At 40.3% G+C, this 17,602-nt stretch overlaps 1 protein-coding gene across 10 annotated transcripts in view; it reads left to right on the forward strand.

Moving 5' to 3' along the window:
* The first annotated feature begins 793 nt into the window (after positions 1–793).
* Positions 794–17,602, forward strand: part of Supt20h (SPT20 homolog, SAGA complex component) — a 36,318-nt gene continuing 19,509 nt past the window's right edge. For 5 of the 10 annotated variants that reach the window (XM_029537386.1, XM_029537391.1, XM_029537392.1 and 2 more), the window contains exons 1-12: positions 794–1,027; positions 2,791–2,875; positions 4,152–4,187; positions 4,650–4,708; positions 6,527–6,593; positions 9,259–9,388; positions 10,804–10,907; positions 14,606–14,722; positions 14,834–14,887; positions 15,985–16,124; positions 16,776–16,932; positions 17,018–17,074. In XM_029537386.1, coding sequence (XP_029393246.1) covers positions 2,873–2,875; positions 4,152–4,187; positions 4,650–4,708; positions 6,527–6,593; positions 9,259–9,388; positions 10,804–10,907; positions 14,606–14,722; positions 14,834–14,887; positions 15,985–16,124; positions 16,776–16,932; positions 17,018–17,074 — 924 coding nt within the window. In that variant the 5' untranslated portion in view covers positions 794–1,027; positions 2,791–2,872. Of the gene's footprint in view, positions 1,169–2,790; positions 2,876–4,151; positions 4,188–4,649; positions 4,709–6,526; positions 6,594–9,258; positions 9,389–10,803; positions 10,908–14,605; positions 14,723–14,833; positions 14,888–15,984; positions 16,125–16,775; positions 16,933–17,017; positions 17,075–17,602 lie in introns of all 10 variants that reach the window. The other 5 variants (XM_029537389.1, XM_029537394.1, XM_029537388.1 and 2 more) reach the window with 4 other exon arrangements.

The following is a 17,602-nucleotide window of genomic DNA, read 5'->3' on the forward strand; positions in this document are numbered from 1 at the left end:
GAGTGAGTTCCAGGACAGCCAGGGTTACACAGAGAAACCCTGTCTCAGAAATAAATAAATAAATAAATAAATACATCCTCAATGATTCAACGTGCTTTGAAGTGCGGAATTACCACCAAATACTTCACGGTGCTCCGATCGATCGTGCCTTTTCTATATTTTTAGAACTCAACACTGAGGTGGTTAAAACAAAACTGAATCGGTGTTGGGAGACAGATTGCCTTGCCGCCAACCCTGACTTTCTGAGTATGAACCCCAGGATCGAGAAGAGGAAAACGGACTCCCACAACTTGTCCTGTGACCTCCAAACGTGCCGCATGCATCTATGCACGAAACAAATAGGTGTAAAAGGGACTTAAGGAATTCGCGGGCACCTGACATACCACAAGCAAGTTCTAAGCTCTGAACTTGTTAACTTTGATAAAGATGTTTCACAAAGTTTGGAAGTTCAACCACTTCCAGCCCCAGGAAAGTTAACGCTCATGCTCTCCCGCGCCACGCAAACCGGCCGGACAACTTGCTCCGTTGTAGCCACACCTGAAGCTACTCTAATGCCCTGGAAAGCCAGGGTCCCCCCGCAGCGCTAGTAGCACCTTCCAAAATGTCCAGCCACCGCCCCGCCTCCAACCCCGCCCACGGCCCCGCCCAGTCCGCCAATCAGAAGAGCGGCCACCGGAACTCGCTGTTGGAGCTGTAGGGGAGCGTTGGGTCGGGCCTTGCACCGCCTCAAGACCCGCCCCTTCCACTAGCAACGCGCCAATCGGAAGCGCGGCCGCAGGAAGTGGCGGTTGGAGGTGTGGGTGGGCGTTTCAGCAGGCCTTCGGTGAGCTCTGCGGCTGGAGGTGGTGGGCGACTTAGGTGGGCCGGCCGGCCGGCTAGCGGGTGTCGGTCTAGTGTCGTGGAGCAGCCCGGATCTGAAGTGGCGGGAGGAGGTCGATCCGCGTCTCCGAGATCCCGGGATTGGGCGGGCACCTCGGCGGCCATTCTGCGTGAACGCCCCTCCGCACTCCGCTCGCCTGCACTTTTGGTAATAGCTTGTCCTTTGGGCTCCGCTACAGGTATTTCTGGAAAATCGCTGCAAAGTTGGCAGCATGCTTCTTCGGGGCGGAGTGCTGTGTGACTGTTGAGTAGAGGCCGGTTGCTTCTCTGTGGAGTTGGCGTTCGGAGGGTAAAGCCTGGGTTAAAAAAAAAAAAAAAAAAAAAGAAAAGAAAAAAAAATTCTGCAGTGGAGACCCAAGTTCACCAGGGAAATCAGTTTAACTGATGTCTACTCTGGGAGCCATCTTTTATCGCCATCAGAGTCCCTAGTTAGGACGCCAAGTGCAAAAGCGATGTGCACAGACTTAGATCGAGTACAGGGTACTATGAGTGATATAAACTTAACATCAAAATTAAGAAGAAAAAATACGTGAGTGCTCTCATCTAGTCAGTTCGTAATGCTTTGCTTAAGGAAAGGAAAAATGGGTGCAGGATTGAGTAGGCTGCTGGTTGCAGTAATAGAAGAACCTCAGGTTACAAATTGAGAAGGGACAGAATGCCTAAGTAGGACTGTGAAACTAGGTGAGTCGTTTGCATCGAATTCTCTGTAAAATTGAGATGTCAATAATGTTTATAATGGGCTCGTTTATAATAGTTTTCACATGGGTTCTTGGTTCTCATAAATTATATGTACAAGCAGAGTATAAGAGATAACACAGAGTTTGTTCTTTTATGCAATAAAGTAGTTTAAAATACCCCTCCCTTCTAACTCTAATTTAGTAAAAAGTAACTGTAATTTGAGTTACCACATTGGATTTGTGAGTTTTGTTATTTAGGTTTAGTGGTTAAAAAAACAAAACAAAATCACCTAAATTTTGCTTATACTTCCTCTAGTAATTCAAAGACAGGAATAATGTTATTCTTAAAAAGATACGTTTTGACTTTTAAAGACTAATACTATCAGATAATATTTCTTTAGCCTGTACTGGCTTAAGCTTTGGGGTTCCTTCCCTCTGAAAAAGAGTTTTGTATAGGAAATCTGGTTTTCTGTCACTAGAATTTGTACTTTAACAGAGTTGTGTAGTTTCTGTGGCAGTAAGTGCAAATTGATAGGTGAAGAATTGTAAAACAAGGCAGCGTCTTCAGAGCGGAGTGCATCATCTTTGGTAGGCAGAAAGGGTTAGAACAGTGGGCTTCCACAGTGGTGTTTCCTTATTTCTGGACCCCCTACTCTATTCTAGACTTTGACCAGAGAATGGGACATAGGCATCCATCTTAAAGCTGGGTAGGTCACTTGGTTTGTTAGGCAGGGTGAGAACCCCTGCATTATAGGAAAGATTTTTCAAAGGTGTTTCTCCTTTTCTTAAGTAAAAGTATTAGAGAAATCTGGGAAATGTAGCCTGGGGCATTTGGAGAAATAGGGGTTTTCTGGTTTTGCCATCAGTGTGATTAAAAACTGAATTTTAAAGTGACCCTACATAGCTGTCATAGCAGGGTGTAGAATCTGCAGGGAAGACAGTCCCATAGTGATGCTTGGAAATAGGCTAAAGTGTTGTTGTAGAAGCCAGTGTTTTCTCAGGGCTGTGTTGCTTCTCGGCCGGTCGAGGTAATGGTTTGAAGTCTCAGACTGTTTTGCCCTGCTCCGTGAGAGCTGTTTTTCATCTGTGTGTAGGTGGGTTTAATACATTCTCTGGTAGAAGTTTGTCTTAAAGATTTGTTAGGAATGTATGTGCCTTGAGTACTTTTCCTGATAATGGCAGTCTTTCCTTTTGCAGTCTTGTGCTAACAGTTCCTATTTGTTTTTTCCTGCAGTATAGAAGAAGACATGTTTTCCACCCCACTTCCACAGCACATCTAAGTTTTATCTTTTTTTGGGTCCTTATCTGATGCCACAATGGTAAGCCGTGAACACAGCGTGTTCAAATGTGTATCCTATACTATTCTCTTCCTTTAGCTCCATAAAAATAACAGTGGATAGAAAGACTCAGATAACTTAGTAGTCATGCCAAATTGTTTTGTAGAAAATATCTGACTCATGTCTTGTCAATTCAGTGGTAGGACATCTAAATTACACAAATCCTTCATGTATTAAAAGTCAATTCTGCTTTGCCATTTTTCTGAGTCTTTGGCAAGGAGGTTGATATAAATGTAGCTTATTTGGGGGGAGGTTCTCCTATTTTAAGTTTCTTCTTACATCTCTTTTGTCTATGCTTGTTCTGTACCTGCGGGCCTATATGTTTGGTAAAGAAATTGGCATTATTGATAATAATAATGCCAATGCTCCTCCTCCTCCAGCCCTGCCCACCTTTTATTCTGAGACCATCCATTAGGCCTAGAACTTGCTGAGTAGGCCAGGCTGGCCCCTGAGGTATTCGCCCCCCTTACTGGGATCCCTGCTTGTGCCCCCCCCCCCCTGTCTAGCTTTCTTCTATAGATTCTGGAGATTGAACTCAGTTATTCATGATTGGGTGGCTGGAACGTGGACTGAAGTATTTCCCCAAACTCCTTCACTTGGGTGCTTGAAAATTTATAATAAATGTAGGCAGGTTTAGTTTGACACAGATGCAATTCCAGTGCTTCGGACACTCAGGTCAAAGGATCCCCGTGAGTTGAAGGCCAGCTTAGGCTAGATAGAGAGCTCCAGCCAGCACAGGCTACAGAGTCTCTAAACCCTGTCTCTACTTCCCCCACCCCTCCCATCCCATCCTCACTTTTGTGCAGAAATACCTGTAGCGGAGCCCAGAGGACAAGCTGTTACTAAAATTGAGAGGCTGGTGGGGGTGGGGGTTAGAGACAGGCTATAGAAGACGTGAGTCATCTTCCTGCTCTGCAGGACTTGCCATTTAGTTCTACTTGGTTAGAAATAATGGGAATTGTCCCTGTGGGATTCTTGCCTTTTATGTGTACATATTAAATGATACACCTAAGTACTTGAAGGGAGGAGTGAATACACAATACAAGCATGTCTAGCTCCCAGGTCCTGACTGCAGTGCCATTTTAGCATTTCTTATGAACTTACGATCAAGTCATTTTTAAAAAATCTTAGTAATGCATTGGGGGATAGAGGAGAGGAAAAACACATTGCCCTTTTTTTCAGAAAATGAAACAATGAGTCAAGTATTTTTTTTCTGAAAATAATTAATATTGCCAAATGTTCTATTTGATTTTTACAGCAACAAGCTCTAGAACAAGCTTTGGATCGTGCAGAGGTGAGACCTACTGATTAAATGTTGAAATAGTGATGTTTGTAACTGTCAGAAATTCTATAATAGGACATTTTGATAACCCTCAAGAGAACAGTATTTTAAACCAGACCAAAGAATTTCTTAAAGTTCTTTTTCTATATTGATGAGTTTCTCTAAAATACCTTAAAATATGGGTTACTGCACTCAAATGTGCAATTTTAAGATAAATTTAGGTATAAAACTTTTAGAATATATTTGTCCTGTGGAATTGCATTTTATGGTACTAAAATACTGGGCTGAGTCTTAGTGGGATCTCAGATTTCATTAGTTTATGGCCTGTGTACAAGGCGTAAGCTCAGGCTTGTCAGAGCCAAGGCTACTAAGTGGGCTGCTCTGTCTGTCCTGCTGCGGATGGACGTGCAGCTTGCTTACACTTACTCATAGGAAAGCGGAAGGCAAGCTCTTTGACCAACTTCTCTGTTTCAGTACATCGTCGAAAGTGCTCAGCAGAGGCCTCCTAAAAGGAAATACCTGTCTAGTGGAAGGTACGACTGCCCAAGTCAGTGACATAAGATAACCACCACTTACTGTGGACATTTAAATGTTGTCAGTCCTTTGTATGGGCAGGTTGAGCATCCCTGATAGTCCACAATATGCAGCTTAGGAATCTTGATGGAGTGTCATAAATGGGTATTTTCTTTTCTTTTTTTAATTTGCTTTTTACACTCCATATTCCATTCCTCACCATCCACCATCCGTCCACCATCTGACTGCTCCACATCCTATACCTCCTCCCTACCCCATGCCTTCTCCACGTGGATGCCCCCACCCCCCACCCCACCTGACCTCTAAACTTCCTGGGGCCTCCATTCTCTTGAGGGTTAGGTGCATCATCTCTGAATGAACACAGATCTGGAAGTCCTCTACTGTATGTATGTTGGGGGCCTCATATCAGCTGGTGTATGCTGTCTGTGTGGTGGTCCAATGTTTGAAAGATCTCGGGGGTCCAGATTAGTTGAGACTGCTAGTCTGCTTGCAAGATCGCCCTTCTCCTCATCTTCTTTCAGCCTTCCCTAATTCAACAACAGGGATCAGCTGCATCTGTCCATTGGTTGGGTGCAAATATCTGCATCTGACTCTTTCAGCTGTTGTTGGGTCTTTCAGAGGGAAGTCATGATAGATCCCTTTTTGTGAGCTCTCCTTGTCTCAGCAACAGTGTCAGGCCTTGGGACCTCCCCTTGAGCTGGATCCCACTTTGGGCCAGTCTCTGGACCTTCTTTTCCTCAGGCTCCTCTCCATTTCCATCCCTGTAATTCTTTCAGACAGGAACAATTATGGCTCAGAGTTGTGACTGTGGGATGGCAGCCCCATCCCTCACTTGATGTCCTGTCTTCCTGCTGGAGGTGGGCTCTATAAGTTCCCTTTCCTTACTGTTGGGCATTTCATCTAAGATCCCTCCCTTTGAGTCCTAAGAATCTCTCACTTCTCAGGTCTCTGGTGCATTCTGGGGGCTTGGGGTTCCCCCAACCTATTTCCTGAGGTTGCCTGTTTCCTTTTTTTTTTTTTTAATTTATTTTTTATTTATTTATTTTTTTTGTTGGCCCTCAGTGCTTCAGTCCTTTCCCCTCACCCAATAACAGATTAGATTCCCCTCTCCCCCCAACCCCCTCCCATCCACTTTCCTCCCAGGTCCTTCCCTCCTTCCCTATTTATGACAAATGGACATTTTCATGTCAAACTTATGTGACAGATTAGACTTAGAATGCTGCACAGTAAAAAGTTGTTGTCTTACATGTCTTTCTGTAGATATGTGTGACCCTAGTCTCATATTTCAGAAACTAAAGAAGTCCAAAACAGTGCAGATCTAAAGCATTTTAAATCGTCCAGGGATACTCAGACTGCATTATGAATTATTAAATTGAGCCGGTTAATGTAACACCATGTTGAATTGGCATTGTACAGAAATTAAAAGACATGTTGATGTAGAAACATTGAAATCAATATCTTTTTTTTTTTAACTTTTTTTTTTAATGTCTTATTTATTTATTTATTATATGTAAGTACACTGTAGCTATCTTCAGATGCTCCAGAAGAGGGCGTCAGATCTTGTTACAGATGGTTGTGAGCCACCATGTGGTTCCTGGGATTTGAACTCAGGACCTTTGGAAGAGCAGTCGGGTGCTCTTACCCACTGAGCCATCTCACCAGCCCTGAAATCAATATTTTTTAATGTATACAGGGTAATGTACTGAATTAATTAAAGTCTTATCTTACAAGTTTTGGTTACAGAATTAAAATATTTAAAATAATGAAAAGCAAACGAAATCTTCACATTGAATATTTATTGCTTTTTTTTTTTCTAGAAAATCTATATTTCAAAAACTTTATGACTTATATGTTGAAGAATGTGAAAAAGAACCCGAGGTTAAGGTAAATATAAATTCTTGGGTTTTGGAGTTGTGGTAGAATGGAGAAGTGCTTTAGAGCATTATGTTTGAAGCAGCTAGTGATTTTATGTTGAACATCTTTTTCAGCCAGACTGCAGTCAGTTCTATAGCTGAGTGGTTCCATTCCCTAGCTAATGTGAGTTAGTGGGTGAAGAGCGAGCACTATACACTAAGAAATAGGCCGTCATAAACAGAGCCGCAGTGCAGTGCCTCCTGCTGCTGCCTCTGAGACCCGGTTCTGCAGACTTGCTCTAGGATCTCAGTAACCCTTTTCTTGAGACTTATCTGCACCTGTGGGAAGAATTGTGAAAATGAATTGTATCAGAGAATAAGCTTGTAGCCAGTTTAACTCATTTTTATTCAGCATAAAGGTATCTATAATTACAATCAATAGCAATCGACCTTTTTTGTTGTTGTTAAGCAAAGTGGCAATTTATTAAAGAAAGGTTTGCTTGTGGGTTGTTTGTTTGAGATGTGGGTTTTACTGTTCTGCCATAGAACTCATGGAGAGCCCCCAGAGGGTTGGGACTGTGTGTATTCACAGCTTTAAGAAAAAAATGTATATGGACTTAAACATGGGCATTGAGCAGTTCCTAATTTACCCCAAATTTAACTTCTTGAAATATTTTAAACTCTCAGGTTAAAAGTCTTTTAGGGGCTTTGTGAGCCTCTATTTTATTTTTAATTTAAAAAGGAATGATATTTAAACAATTAGCCACCTCCCCCCCCAAAATAAACAGTTAGCATTCCAGTACTGTCTGATTTTTAAAATATCTTAGGGGAAAAGAATTTAAATTTATAAGTAACTATTACAGCATACTTTCCATAAGTTTTATTCAAGTATTACCTAGCAGATTGCATACTTCGAACATATGGGTTTTTTAAAGTTTGTAAAGTCATAATAATTTGCATAATTTCTGTATCCATCATTTTAGAAACTAGAACTAAGAGAAGGGGGGGGAGCAGGAGAGAGAGATCCTAAAGAATCTAAAGGGATCTGCAAGTCCCGCATGATGGCATGATGTCTGCCTGCTTTTAAGATACAGAGGCAAAGCTGAGCAATTATTGGGCCCTGAGGCTAAAGATGCTATCTGCCCATTTAAGGAAGACATTTCCAGCCAATAGGGTTTTTGTTGTTGTTGTTGTTGTTGTTGCTACTAAAATTGTTTTATGGTTTTGTTTTGTTTTGAGATACATTAAAGTACCCACCCCCTTCATTTTCAGATTGCATAGCGTTTCCGTTCTGTTTTGATAGTGATAAAAAAGTGTATGATTCTTGGGCCAGAGAGGTAGTTCAGCAGATAAAGGTACTTGCTATGACGCCTAAGGATTCCCAGGATTTCGTGGTGAAGGAGAAAACTGACTTCCACAGGTTGTTCTCTGACACCACAGGAAGCCTGCGGTATGGGTGTGCCCCACCTGACACGGTGATGAGTTTAAAGTTAGACATTTAATACAAGGTAATCAAGACAGATGTGAAATACTGAAAAGAAATTATCTCATGTTTTTCCTAAAATGGATGAAATGAGTTTAATCTTTAAGTTGGTTTCATGTATAACCACATATTATAAAATTGTGGATTTTGATACGTGTGCATGTTTCTAGGTAAATGTTAAAAAAATTCAGGTGTTTCTTAAGTTATATCATACTTGAATAAAATATATGGAACATACGGTATGATATTTTAAAATATTATAAATAAATGAATTTAGAGAAAACTGTCTAAACTATTTCTTTTTTTTACCAGTTAGCTCTTTTCAGGCTCAGCATTTCAGCTGACTTGACTTGCTGAATAACTTCACATCTGAGTAGATTATGAGTTGAGAAATTTGGCCTTACCACTGTGCAATGAAAGCGGTCCCCCACTCTTCATGCTTAGGTTGCGTTTCTCTCTCTCTTTTTCCTTTCTTCCTTTTGTTTCTGTTTTCCCTTTGAGACTCCAGTGGGCCTTCAAGTATGATGATGATGCCTTGCCTCAGCCTGCCATATGCTGCGCTCATAGACATCAGCTGCCATGCTTTTATTGTTGTTTGTTTAAACCACTGCTTCTCAGCCTTCCTAGTACTGCAGCCTTCAATACAGTTTCTTTTTCTTTTTTTGTTTTTTTTGAGACAGGGTTTCTCTGTGTAGCCCTGGCTGTCCTGGACTCACTTTGTAATCCAGGCTGGCCTCGAACTCAGAAATCTGCCTGCCTCTGACTCCCCAGTGCTGGGATTAAAGGCGTGCGCCACCACGCCCGACTTTAATACAGTTTCGTATGTTGTGAACCCCAACTATAAAATGACTTGTGTTGCTACTTCATAACTGAATCATAATGTAAATATCTGATTCTGATGGTCTGAGGAGACCCTATGAAAGGTTATTAGATTCCCAAAGGGGTTGTGACCCACAGATTGAGAATCACTGGTCTAAAAGTTAGTATTGCTGTGTAATAAGATCCATGCTGGCCTAGAATCTTTTTGCCTTGGCATCTTCTGAGTGCTGAGATTACTGGTATATAAGTTTATGGTGTGAGTTATTTTGCCTAAAGCATGCTAGTGACATTACTGTCCTGTGAATTGTGACAGTTCCTAGGTATTTGGGATTATAGTATGGAAAGGTCACCAACAGGTATATACTGTTTTCATAAACTTCACTTCTTTTTAAAGCAGAAATTAAGAAGAAATGTGAACTTGTTAGAGAAGCTTGTTATGCAGGAGACTTTGTCATGTTTAGTAGTCAATCTGTACCCAGGAAATGAAGGCTATTCTCTGATGCTCAGGGGGAAGAACGGATCAGGTAAGACCTTCTAAAGTATGCCTGCCACAAAACACCTCTGCTTTTAAAAGTTAGCTTTTAAAAAATTAAAAGTTGACCTTTAATCAGAGTTTATCCTAATTAAAAGACAAATCCTTATTCCATATGTTTTCTCTTCTTGACTTTTGCCAGAATGTTTGACATTGTTGTAGTGTATAGATGATTCTTCCTGAGCTTGCATTTGAAAATTATTGTAATTGATTGTATCTTTAAAACTTTAGGTTAATTTATTTTTTTGTTTTATGTGAATGGAAGTTTTGCCTGCATATATATCTGTGTACCACATGCATGCCTGGTACCTTTCAGGGTCCGGAAGAAGAGATTGGATACATTGAAACAAACATGGAGATGATTTTGAGCCACCATGTGGGTGCTGGGAATTGAACCGGGGTCCTCTGAACAGCCTGAGTTCTTAACGCCTGAGCCATCTCTTCACTCCCTATCTCCTTTTATATTTTATTTTATTTAGTTGGAGGTGGGAGCAGGGACCATGGCACTTATGTAGTAGGTCCCAGTGAGAGCACGCAGGTGTTCAAGCTTAGCTCCAAGTGCTTTAGCCACCAAACCATCTTGCCAGCCTGATTATGTCTTAGAGTTAATAGAACAGGTGATTTTTAACAATTATATTTCTTTCAATACTGTTTATATTTTAAGGTCTTTTAGCTGCATTTTATATACTGAGTATAAAAACTTTAAAGCACTCATTGCCTTTTAAGTAATTTTTATTGAGACATCAAAAAACAAACAGTAAACATTGAAGATATTTCTAAAAAGATTTCTAATACTGGGGATGTGAAGAGCATTAAAACATGAATATTCTTAGATTACATTGAAAGAGGCACCTCAGAATTGAATCTTGTGAGCACTACAAGGAACTTAGCTAGTGAAGAATTTAATTTGTGGAGATAAGACTATAGCTCAATTGTTAGACTACTCGCCTAGCATATACAGAGCTGGGAGTTTAGTCCATGGCACCATATAAACCCGACGTGGTGGCAGTATGTAGAGGCAGAAAGAGGATAAGACACGTCTATTTTCCTGTTCTTGTTTAAAATGTTATACACTCAACACGTTTTTCAGCACTACAATGTGATTGGCTTATAAGGCTTTGAGCTGTGTTTTTAAGATTTATTTTTATTTTAATTATGTGTATGTATATGTGTTTGTATGGGTATGTACACATGAATGCAGGTGCCCCCAGAGGTGACAGTTCCAGTCACTCGTGAGCTGCCCTGTGGGTACTAGGTATAGAACCCAAGTCTTTTGCAAGAATGGCAAGTGCTCTTAATCGCTGAGCCCTCTTTTTAGCCTAGTGTATTCTATTTTTAAAAGTAATTTAAATTACAGTCCTAACCTTTCTGTGAGGTGATACTTATAAAGTTTGTTTTTAATTTGAGATTCTGAGACCATCCGATTGCCTTATGAAGAAGGGGAATTGCTTGAATACTTAGATGCAGAAGAATTACCTCCTATTTTGGTTGATCTCCTTGAAAAATCACAGGTAAGAAAACAAGACAAAATATTGTTTTAAAAATAACCTATGTATATTAGCATTGCTACCAGAGCTACTTAGATGGCTGAAACAGGAGCATCTTAAGGAAGTTTGAAGCCAGCCTGAGCAATGTAGCAAAACTCCATTTCTAAAATTGTGTCTTTATACACACACACACACACACACACACATATATACACACACACACACACACATATATATATATATATATATATATATATATATATATACACACACGTATACACATATACATACATATGTATGCAAAAATGAAATGTCTTTTTTTATTTGTTTGTTTTTCTTTTTTTTTTTTTTTTAAAGATTTTATTTATTTATTATATGTAAGTACACTGTAGCTGTCTTCAGTCACTCCAGAAGAGGGCATCAGATCTTGTTACGGATGGTTATGAGCCACCATGTGGTTGCTGGGATTTGAACTCTGGACCTTTGGAAGAGCAGTCGGGTGCTCTTACCCACTGAGCCATCTCACCAGCCTTGTTTGTTTTTTGAGACAGGGTTTCTCTGTGTAGCCCTCGCTGTCCTGGAACTCACTTTGTAGACCAGGCTGGCCTTGAACTCAGAAATCTACCTGCCTCTGCCTCCCGAGTGCTGGGATTAAAGGTGTGTGCCACCACGCCAGGTGAAATGTCTTTTTTAATCCCTTCTTTTGTGACACTGGTTAGTAAACTAAGGCCTCATATGTTAGACTATTGGTTTACAACTAAACTATACCTAATCTCCAGAAAAAATGTTTTGTATGGTATATATCATGTGCATGTGTATTTTTTATTTGGTACGTATCGTTTTTGTGTGGTTTTGTTTTATGAGACATGAATTTATTTGTAGCCTGGATGGCTCAAAACTGATGATATTCTTGCTTCAGCCCCTTGAATGCTACTGTTATAGACTGAGCCGCCACACACTAGCATTCTCAGTAGTGTTTAAGGCATAGTGCTGAAGACTGGACTCAGTGGGTCCCTCAACCTGGGGGAATCAGGGTTTCAGTAATCAGGTGGACAAGGAGTCAGCGGGATGACAAACAGACACGAACACAGAGAGAGTGCTGTATCTGAATGTAATTTCTCAAAGCAAACATCATACTTATATTAAGGTCATCCAAGGTACATTGAAGTTACCCAGTTGCAAAACGACTTTTACACCAAACAGAGGAATGCATACATAATAGCTAACAGGAACCAACTGGAATAAAAATCAATGTTAACTACTGGGATCAAAAGCAGCCCCACCTAAGGTCAGCTTTATTAGAAGCCTGGGACAAGGGCTTCATACCCTTGCCATAGTTCCAATTCTAGTTGATTATATAATCCACCTTCCCTTTAGGCAATTGTAAATCCCTGTGTATCAGAGTGACTCAGCTACTACTGTTCCTTCTTAGACCACAACCTTCCGTCTTCCTAGGCCATTATAAATTCCTGTGTATGGGAGTTCTAAGTATACTTTTTAAACTAGTTCTATAACAGAAAATCGTAATGCCCGATTCCTCTTCTGTCTCCCTGTCCACACTGGAGGCTCTTCATCTGAGTGAGAGGCATTCTTACAAGACAAAGCCCAAGGTTGGCTCAACAATTTCCTAGGATATTGGAACACTGGTGGAGTCTACTCTAACTTAGCTATATGTCAAAATCAATCCTTAGAGGCACTTATAATAAAACAATATTGAAGGAAAGCACACAGATCCGTTCACCGACTAACACAAGGACAGGTTTGGAGCATTCATTTTACAGGATGCCAAGGCTCCAGGAGACTAAGTTTCCCTGAAACTTTTTGCCTCAGAATTGCCTCCAAGCTTTTGGGCCTGTCACACAATTACTTACCACTGGAGTGGGTGTGGCAGCATAGCATGAGATGCTGCAGCAGTGCGGTTTAAAATGTTTATTCTGCCTTACTTGTTTGCCCCACTGCCATGTGCAGCTTTAGTACTTCTACAATTGCTATAATAAATTACCCTGGAAATGTCCCAAGGTTAAAATTAAATTCTGGAAGAATCTGTTTTCGCTGTTTATGAAGCATGCTTGCACATCAGAAGTGCGGTACTTTAAAAACTAACCTGGAGGCGACTCACTTGCCCTGCTTTCCTTGCTGTCTTGGCCTGACTCCCATCCCTTCCTGGTACCAGTGGACCAGCATTCCTGCATCTCTCTCCACACTTTTTCTTTGCTTTCCTGTTATCATGGGTGAATTCCATTCCTAAAGCTTGCCCCTCATTTCCTTTCTAAATATTACCCTTCTCCGTGGCTTACAACCATGATTTCCCACCAGATACAGATCACAAACATGCTGTGTTCTCAACTTGAAAACCTCTCCTGACCTCATTGTTTTTCTCAGCTGCTGATTTAGAGTCCTTATCACTTCAGAACTACTCCCAAGCTTGTCTGCAATCTCCTTTTTATCATTCTTTCTTTGCTCACCTATCCAACAGTTCCTTAGCTGACTCTGCTGAGACCCTAATCTCTTGGCGTGGCATCATTAGTCACTTTTCTGTTTGAATCTCAGTCAGTCAGTATACAGGTGGAATAGTGCATACCTTTCATCCCAGCATTGGGGAGAGTCAGAAGTTAAAGGCATCTTCAGCTTCATGTTCATTTATTAAGTAAAGTAAAGAGAAAAATTATTACAGGGAGAACAGTTACACAGGTGTGGTTGTTTGGGGGATATTGGGTGGATGAAGATACTGCCAATAGCCGGATGTTTAACTGAATTGATTAAAAGAGGATTGTTCTCATTAATCTCAGCTAGAGAAATAGCTAGCGGTTGGCCTTAGGTAGCAGATTATGGGCTGTATAGAGCTCTAAGGGCAGTAGTGATTAGAATAACTAGGTGGGTGTAGGTATTAGTATACTAAGCTCCCGGTGGCTAACGACAGAGTGGTAAAAGGTACAGTGTTGGCTTAATGTAACATTGTAAATAGTCACTGTCAAGATTGTGATTAGTAGATTCTGAGCATAAATAGTAGTGCTTTAAAGGAAGCATGCACACAAGGAAGTAGCTCCTAGAATAACTTTTAGGATTGGGTCTGGTTGATTAAAGGTAATGACTACTATGGTTGTATTGGTTTGTATTTGAGCACAAATAGCTGTAATGGTGTAAAATACCTGAAAATACACACATGAGGGATGGATAGTAGGAGAGTCGCAGCGAAGAGTGCTAAGGTCTCTGCAACACAGCACAGTTGGGAGTCAGGTTTGTGGCTAGCTTGGCTCCATTACACGCTGAAAGTCTAGAAATTTTAGGAAAGCAAATAGTGAAGTTTTTTCTAAAGGCTGAAATTCTGTCACAGTTGATTGACAGTGTGTAACAGTGACAAACTACATAACAATTGTGCAGCTAGCAGAGTGCAGTGATGGGTTGGTGAGCTTCAGAAGAAGCGCAGTCTCAGGAGCTACTGTAACCTCCCCTCTAGACGGACGCCAGGGTCATCCTGGAGGTCAGTGGATGCAATGTCCGTCAGTCTGTTGCTGACAGTTTTAAATTGCTCTTTATAATGATGAACACAGATAAATGAATAAATAATCCTCTTTAGCAGTTTATATAATGGTATATCCAGTAACGAGACCCACTGACTGAATGTGAACCATTCACTACATGCTTGCTTATTTTGGTGAGCTCATTTATTATTTGAAAAATGACATTTACCTGAACATTATTTTTTCGTTTACTTAAAACAGGTTAATATTTTTCATTGCGGATGTGTGATAGCAGAAATACGTGACTATAGGCAGTCCAGTAATATGAAGTCTCCTGGTTACCAAAGTAGGCACATTCTCTTACGTCCAACAATGCAGGTATGGAATGTTTAATTAGAAAGTACTGGTTTTGGTTTTAGTTGGATTTTTATTAAATGTCCATATATTTGTAAGAACATACCTGTTTTTTAAATGTTTTGTTTTTTCTAGACTTTAGTCTGTGATGTCCATTCTATAACAAGTGACAACCATAAGTGGACCCAGGTTAGTTCTCTCTCTAATCCCAAGTAGGCCACACACACAGTGTGAAGCATCAGTGAGACGCTCCACGCTCCCTTTGCTGACGTTAGAGTGGTGTGTTAGGTTGGACACTTGGACAAAACCAAGGTTCCCTTACAAGCTTTAGGATCTTGTACTTTCTGTGTATTCAGAAATCCCTCAAGGAACTACTTATAATCCAGTCCCAGTTGTTTCCAGCCTTGCTGACAAACTGGAGTTAAGTTAACCAATGAAGCCTAATGTAAAAATTGGTTTTTTATCCTCTTGAACAAAAGCGTCATTCTTACTATTGAAAACAAATAGATTGTGATTTTTCTTTCATAAAGGAGTCTATAATTCTACAGAAAGCTTAGCTTTTATCCCTCCCTTTCTCCATCCCTCTCTTTCTTTTCTTTTTCTTTTGAGGTAAGATCTCTAACCTAGACTGGTTTGGGACTTGAGATCCTGCTGCCTTAGCCTCCTGAGTTCTGAGAGGAAAGACCTATATCACCATACCTGGTCAAACAGGACTTTTTAGCGCTGACATCAGCTAATTGATACTCTAGTTCTAACTCTTGTTTACCTGTTGCTTTGGAGAGAGAATGTCAGTAATGTGGAGTACCCTCTGTGAAATGTGCTTGTGAACTAAGATTCAGTTTATCTGTAACTTGTGAGTGATGAGGTTTAATCTGGGCTGTTATTTTCCTGTCTATAAGGTTGAAAGTTGTTCTTGTTAGAGACAAACTTGCAGTCAACACTAGAGAACAGAAAGCATCATTTTCTTAAGCTGAGGACTAGTAAAAGAGAGAATATAACTATTCTCAGTTATTCTACCATTTCTGAATAAACTGTATTTCAAACAGCCAAATAAATATCCATCCACTCTTTGGATTTGACTGTTTTATACATCATGCAAGTAATTCAGTTTCCATTAGAAGTTTCTTTATCTTGTCAGATTAACGTGTTAATGTTCAAACTTGAGTTACTCCTACATTTACTTTAGTCTTTAGCAAACTTCCTGAGAATATTTCTGGGTTAAATGATATAACTTAGATGCATTATCAAAAATGCATCTAAGGCTGACATACAACTGTATATTTCAGGAAGACAAACTTTTGCTTGAGAGCCAGCTGATTCTAGCTACAGCAGAACCACTGTGTCTTGACCCATCTGTGGCAGTAGCATGCACTGCAAATAGGCTGCTCTATAACCGGCAAAAGATGAACACGCGCCCAATGAAACGGTAAGGGCCACACTTGGATAACACAGGCTCTTAAGTTTGACATTACTGCAAGCCAGAGTGCCCTTCCCCTCAGCATGTGAATGCTGGATTTCTAAGTGCAAAGATGGGATTTTTCATGGCCTTGTAGTGTGGATTTAAGTTATAGACATTTTAAAAAAATATTTTCTGTGTTATTGTAAAGTAATATTTTCCTCATTCTTTTATAGGAGGAACTTTTAGGAAACTTTTAGGAAAGTTTATGGTCTGTTCACCAAAATGGTTGTGAGGCTATAAAGAGACGAGATAGAAATAGAAGGATAGTTGCTTCGTTGCTTCTCAACACTAATTGGAAACACTTAACAAGGAAACAATGTGTAACTTAACGAGTTTTGAGAAAATACAATCACAATTTTAGAGATAAGTTTATAATGACTGCCTCTCTAGTTCTGGATTCAAACTAGTGTGGCTCCATGGTCATGAGTATTTTGTCTTGTTCTTTTTCTTCACCTGTGCTTAAAGCTTGCTGGTGTGAAAGTTGTATTTATAGGTGTGTGTGTGTGTGTGTGTGTGTGTGTGTGTGTGTGTGTGTGTGTGTGGTAAGTAGGTGTTTGTGATTGAATTTGTAATCAGAGTGTTATGAGTTACTGCTTCATTGCTTCCTCTCTATTGTAGGTGTTTGAAGAGGTCCTCGAGGTCCTCCCTGAACCGGCAGCAGGACCTCTCTCACTGTCCTCCTCCCCCTCAGCTGAGATTACTTGATTTCTTACAAAAGCGGAAGGAAAGGAAAGCAGGCCAGCATTATGACCTCAAAATTTCCAAAGCAGGAAATGTAAGTAGTCGTTAAGGTGCTCGCTGTACTAATAGCTGGCTTTGCTTTAGGGTTTTTGTGTAATTGTGCTGTTTTTAATTTTCAGTGTGTAGACATGTGGAAACGGAGCCCCTGTAACTTGGCTGTGCCTTCTGAAGTAGATGTAAGTTCATGAAATGCTGTACTCTAACACAGGGTCAAAGGCCAGCATTAGGAAGCCAATGCTGTGAGGAAGTGAAGGAAAGAAAAAAGCAACTTGTTTGAAAAAGAAAAAGTTGTCATTTCAAGAGTCTGTGATATCAGTCATGTAAGTCTGTTGTATTGTGTGGACCACCAATCCAGCCTCAGTTACATAAGAGCATAAATTTGAAAAGAGTTCTGTGTTAGGAGCAGAAATAATGTTAAGGCTTCAAAATGTGGGAAGAGTATGGCATATTTTATATGGTGACAGGAAATGACCTTTCTGTAGCGGTCCTTCATAATTAACTCAAAATGCTTCCGTGCTCAACCTGGCAAAATTTAAAGACGAGTAATATTAGAAATTTGGAATTACCAGTAGTATTCTTTACTAACAACTCCTAAGACACATGAGTGCTGAGCGATCAGAGAGGTGTTATAAAGGGCTGTTTTAGACTTCAGTTTGTTTGTTGTTTTTGTTGTTGTTGTTTGGTTGGTTGGGTTTTTTTTTTTT

The sequence above is a fragment of the Mus pahari genome, chromosome 4 (genome assembly GCF_900095145.1).
Source record: "Mus pahari chromosome 4, PAHARI_EIJ_v1.1, whole genome shotgun sequence".
In the NCBI taxonomy this organism is placed as follows: domain Eukaryota; kingdom Metazoa; phylum Chordata; class Mammalia; order Rodentia; family Muridae; genus Mus; species Mus pahari.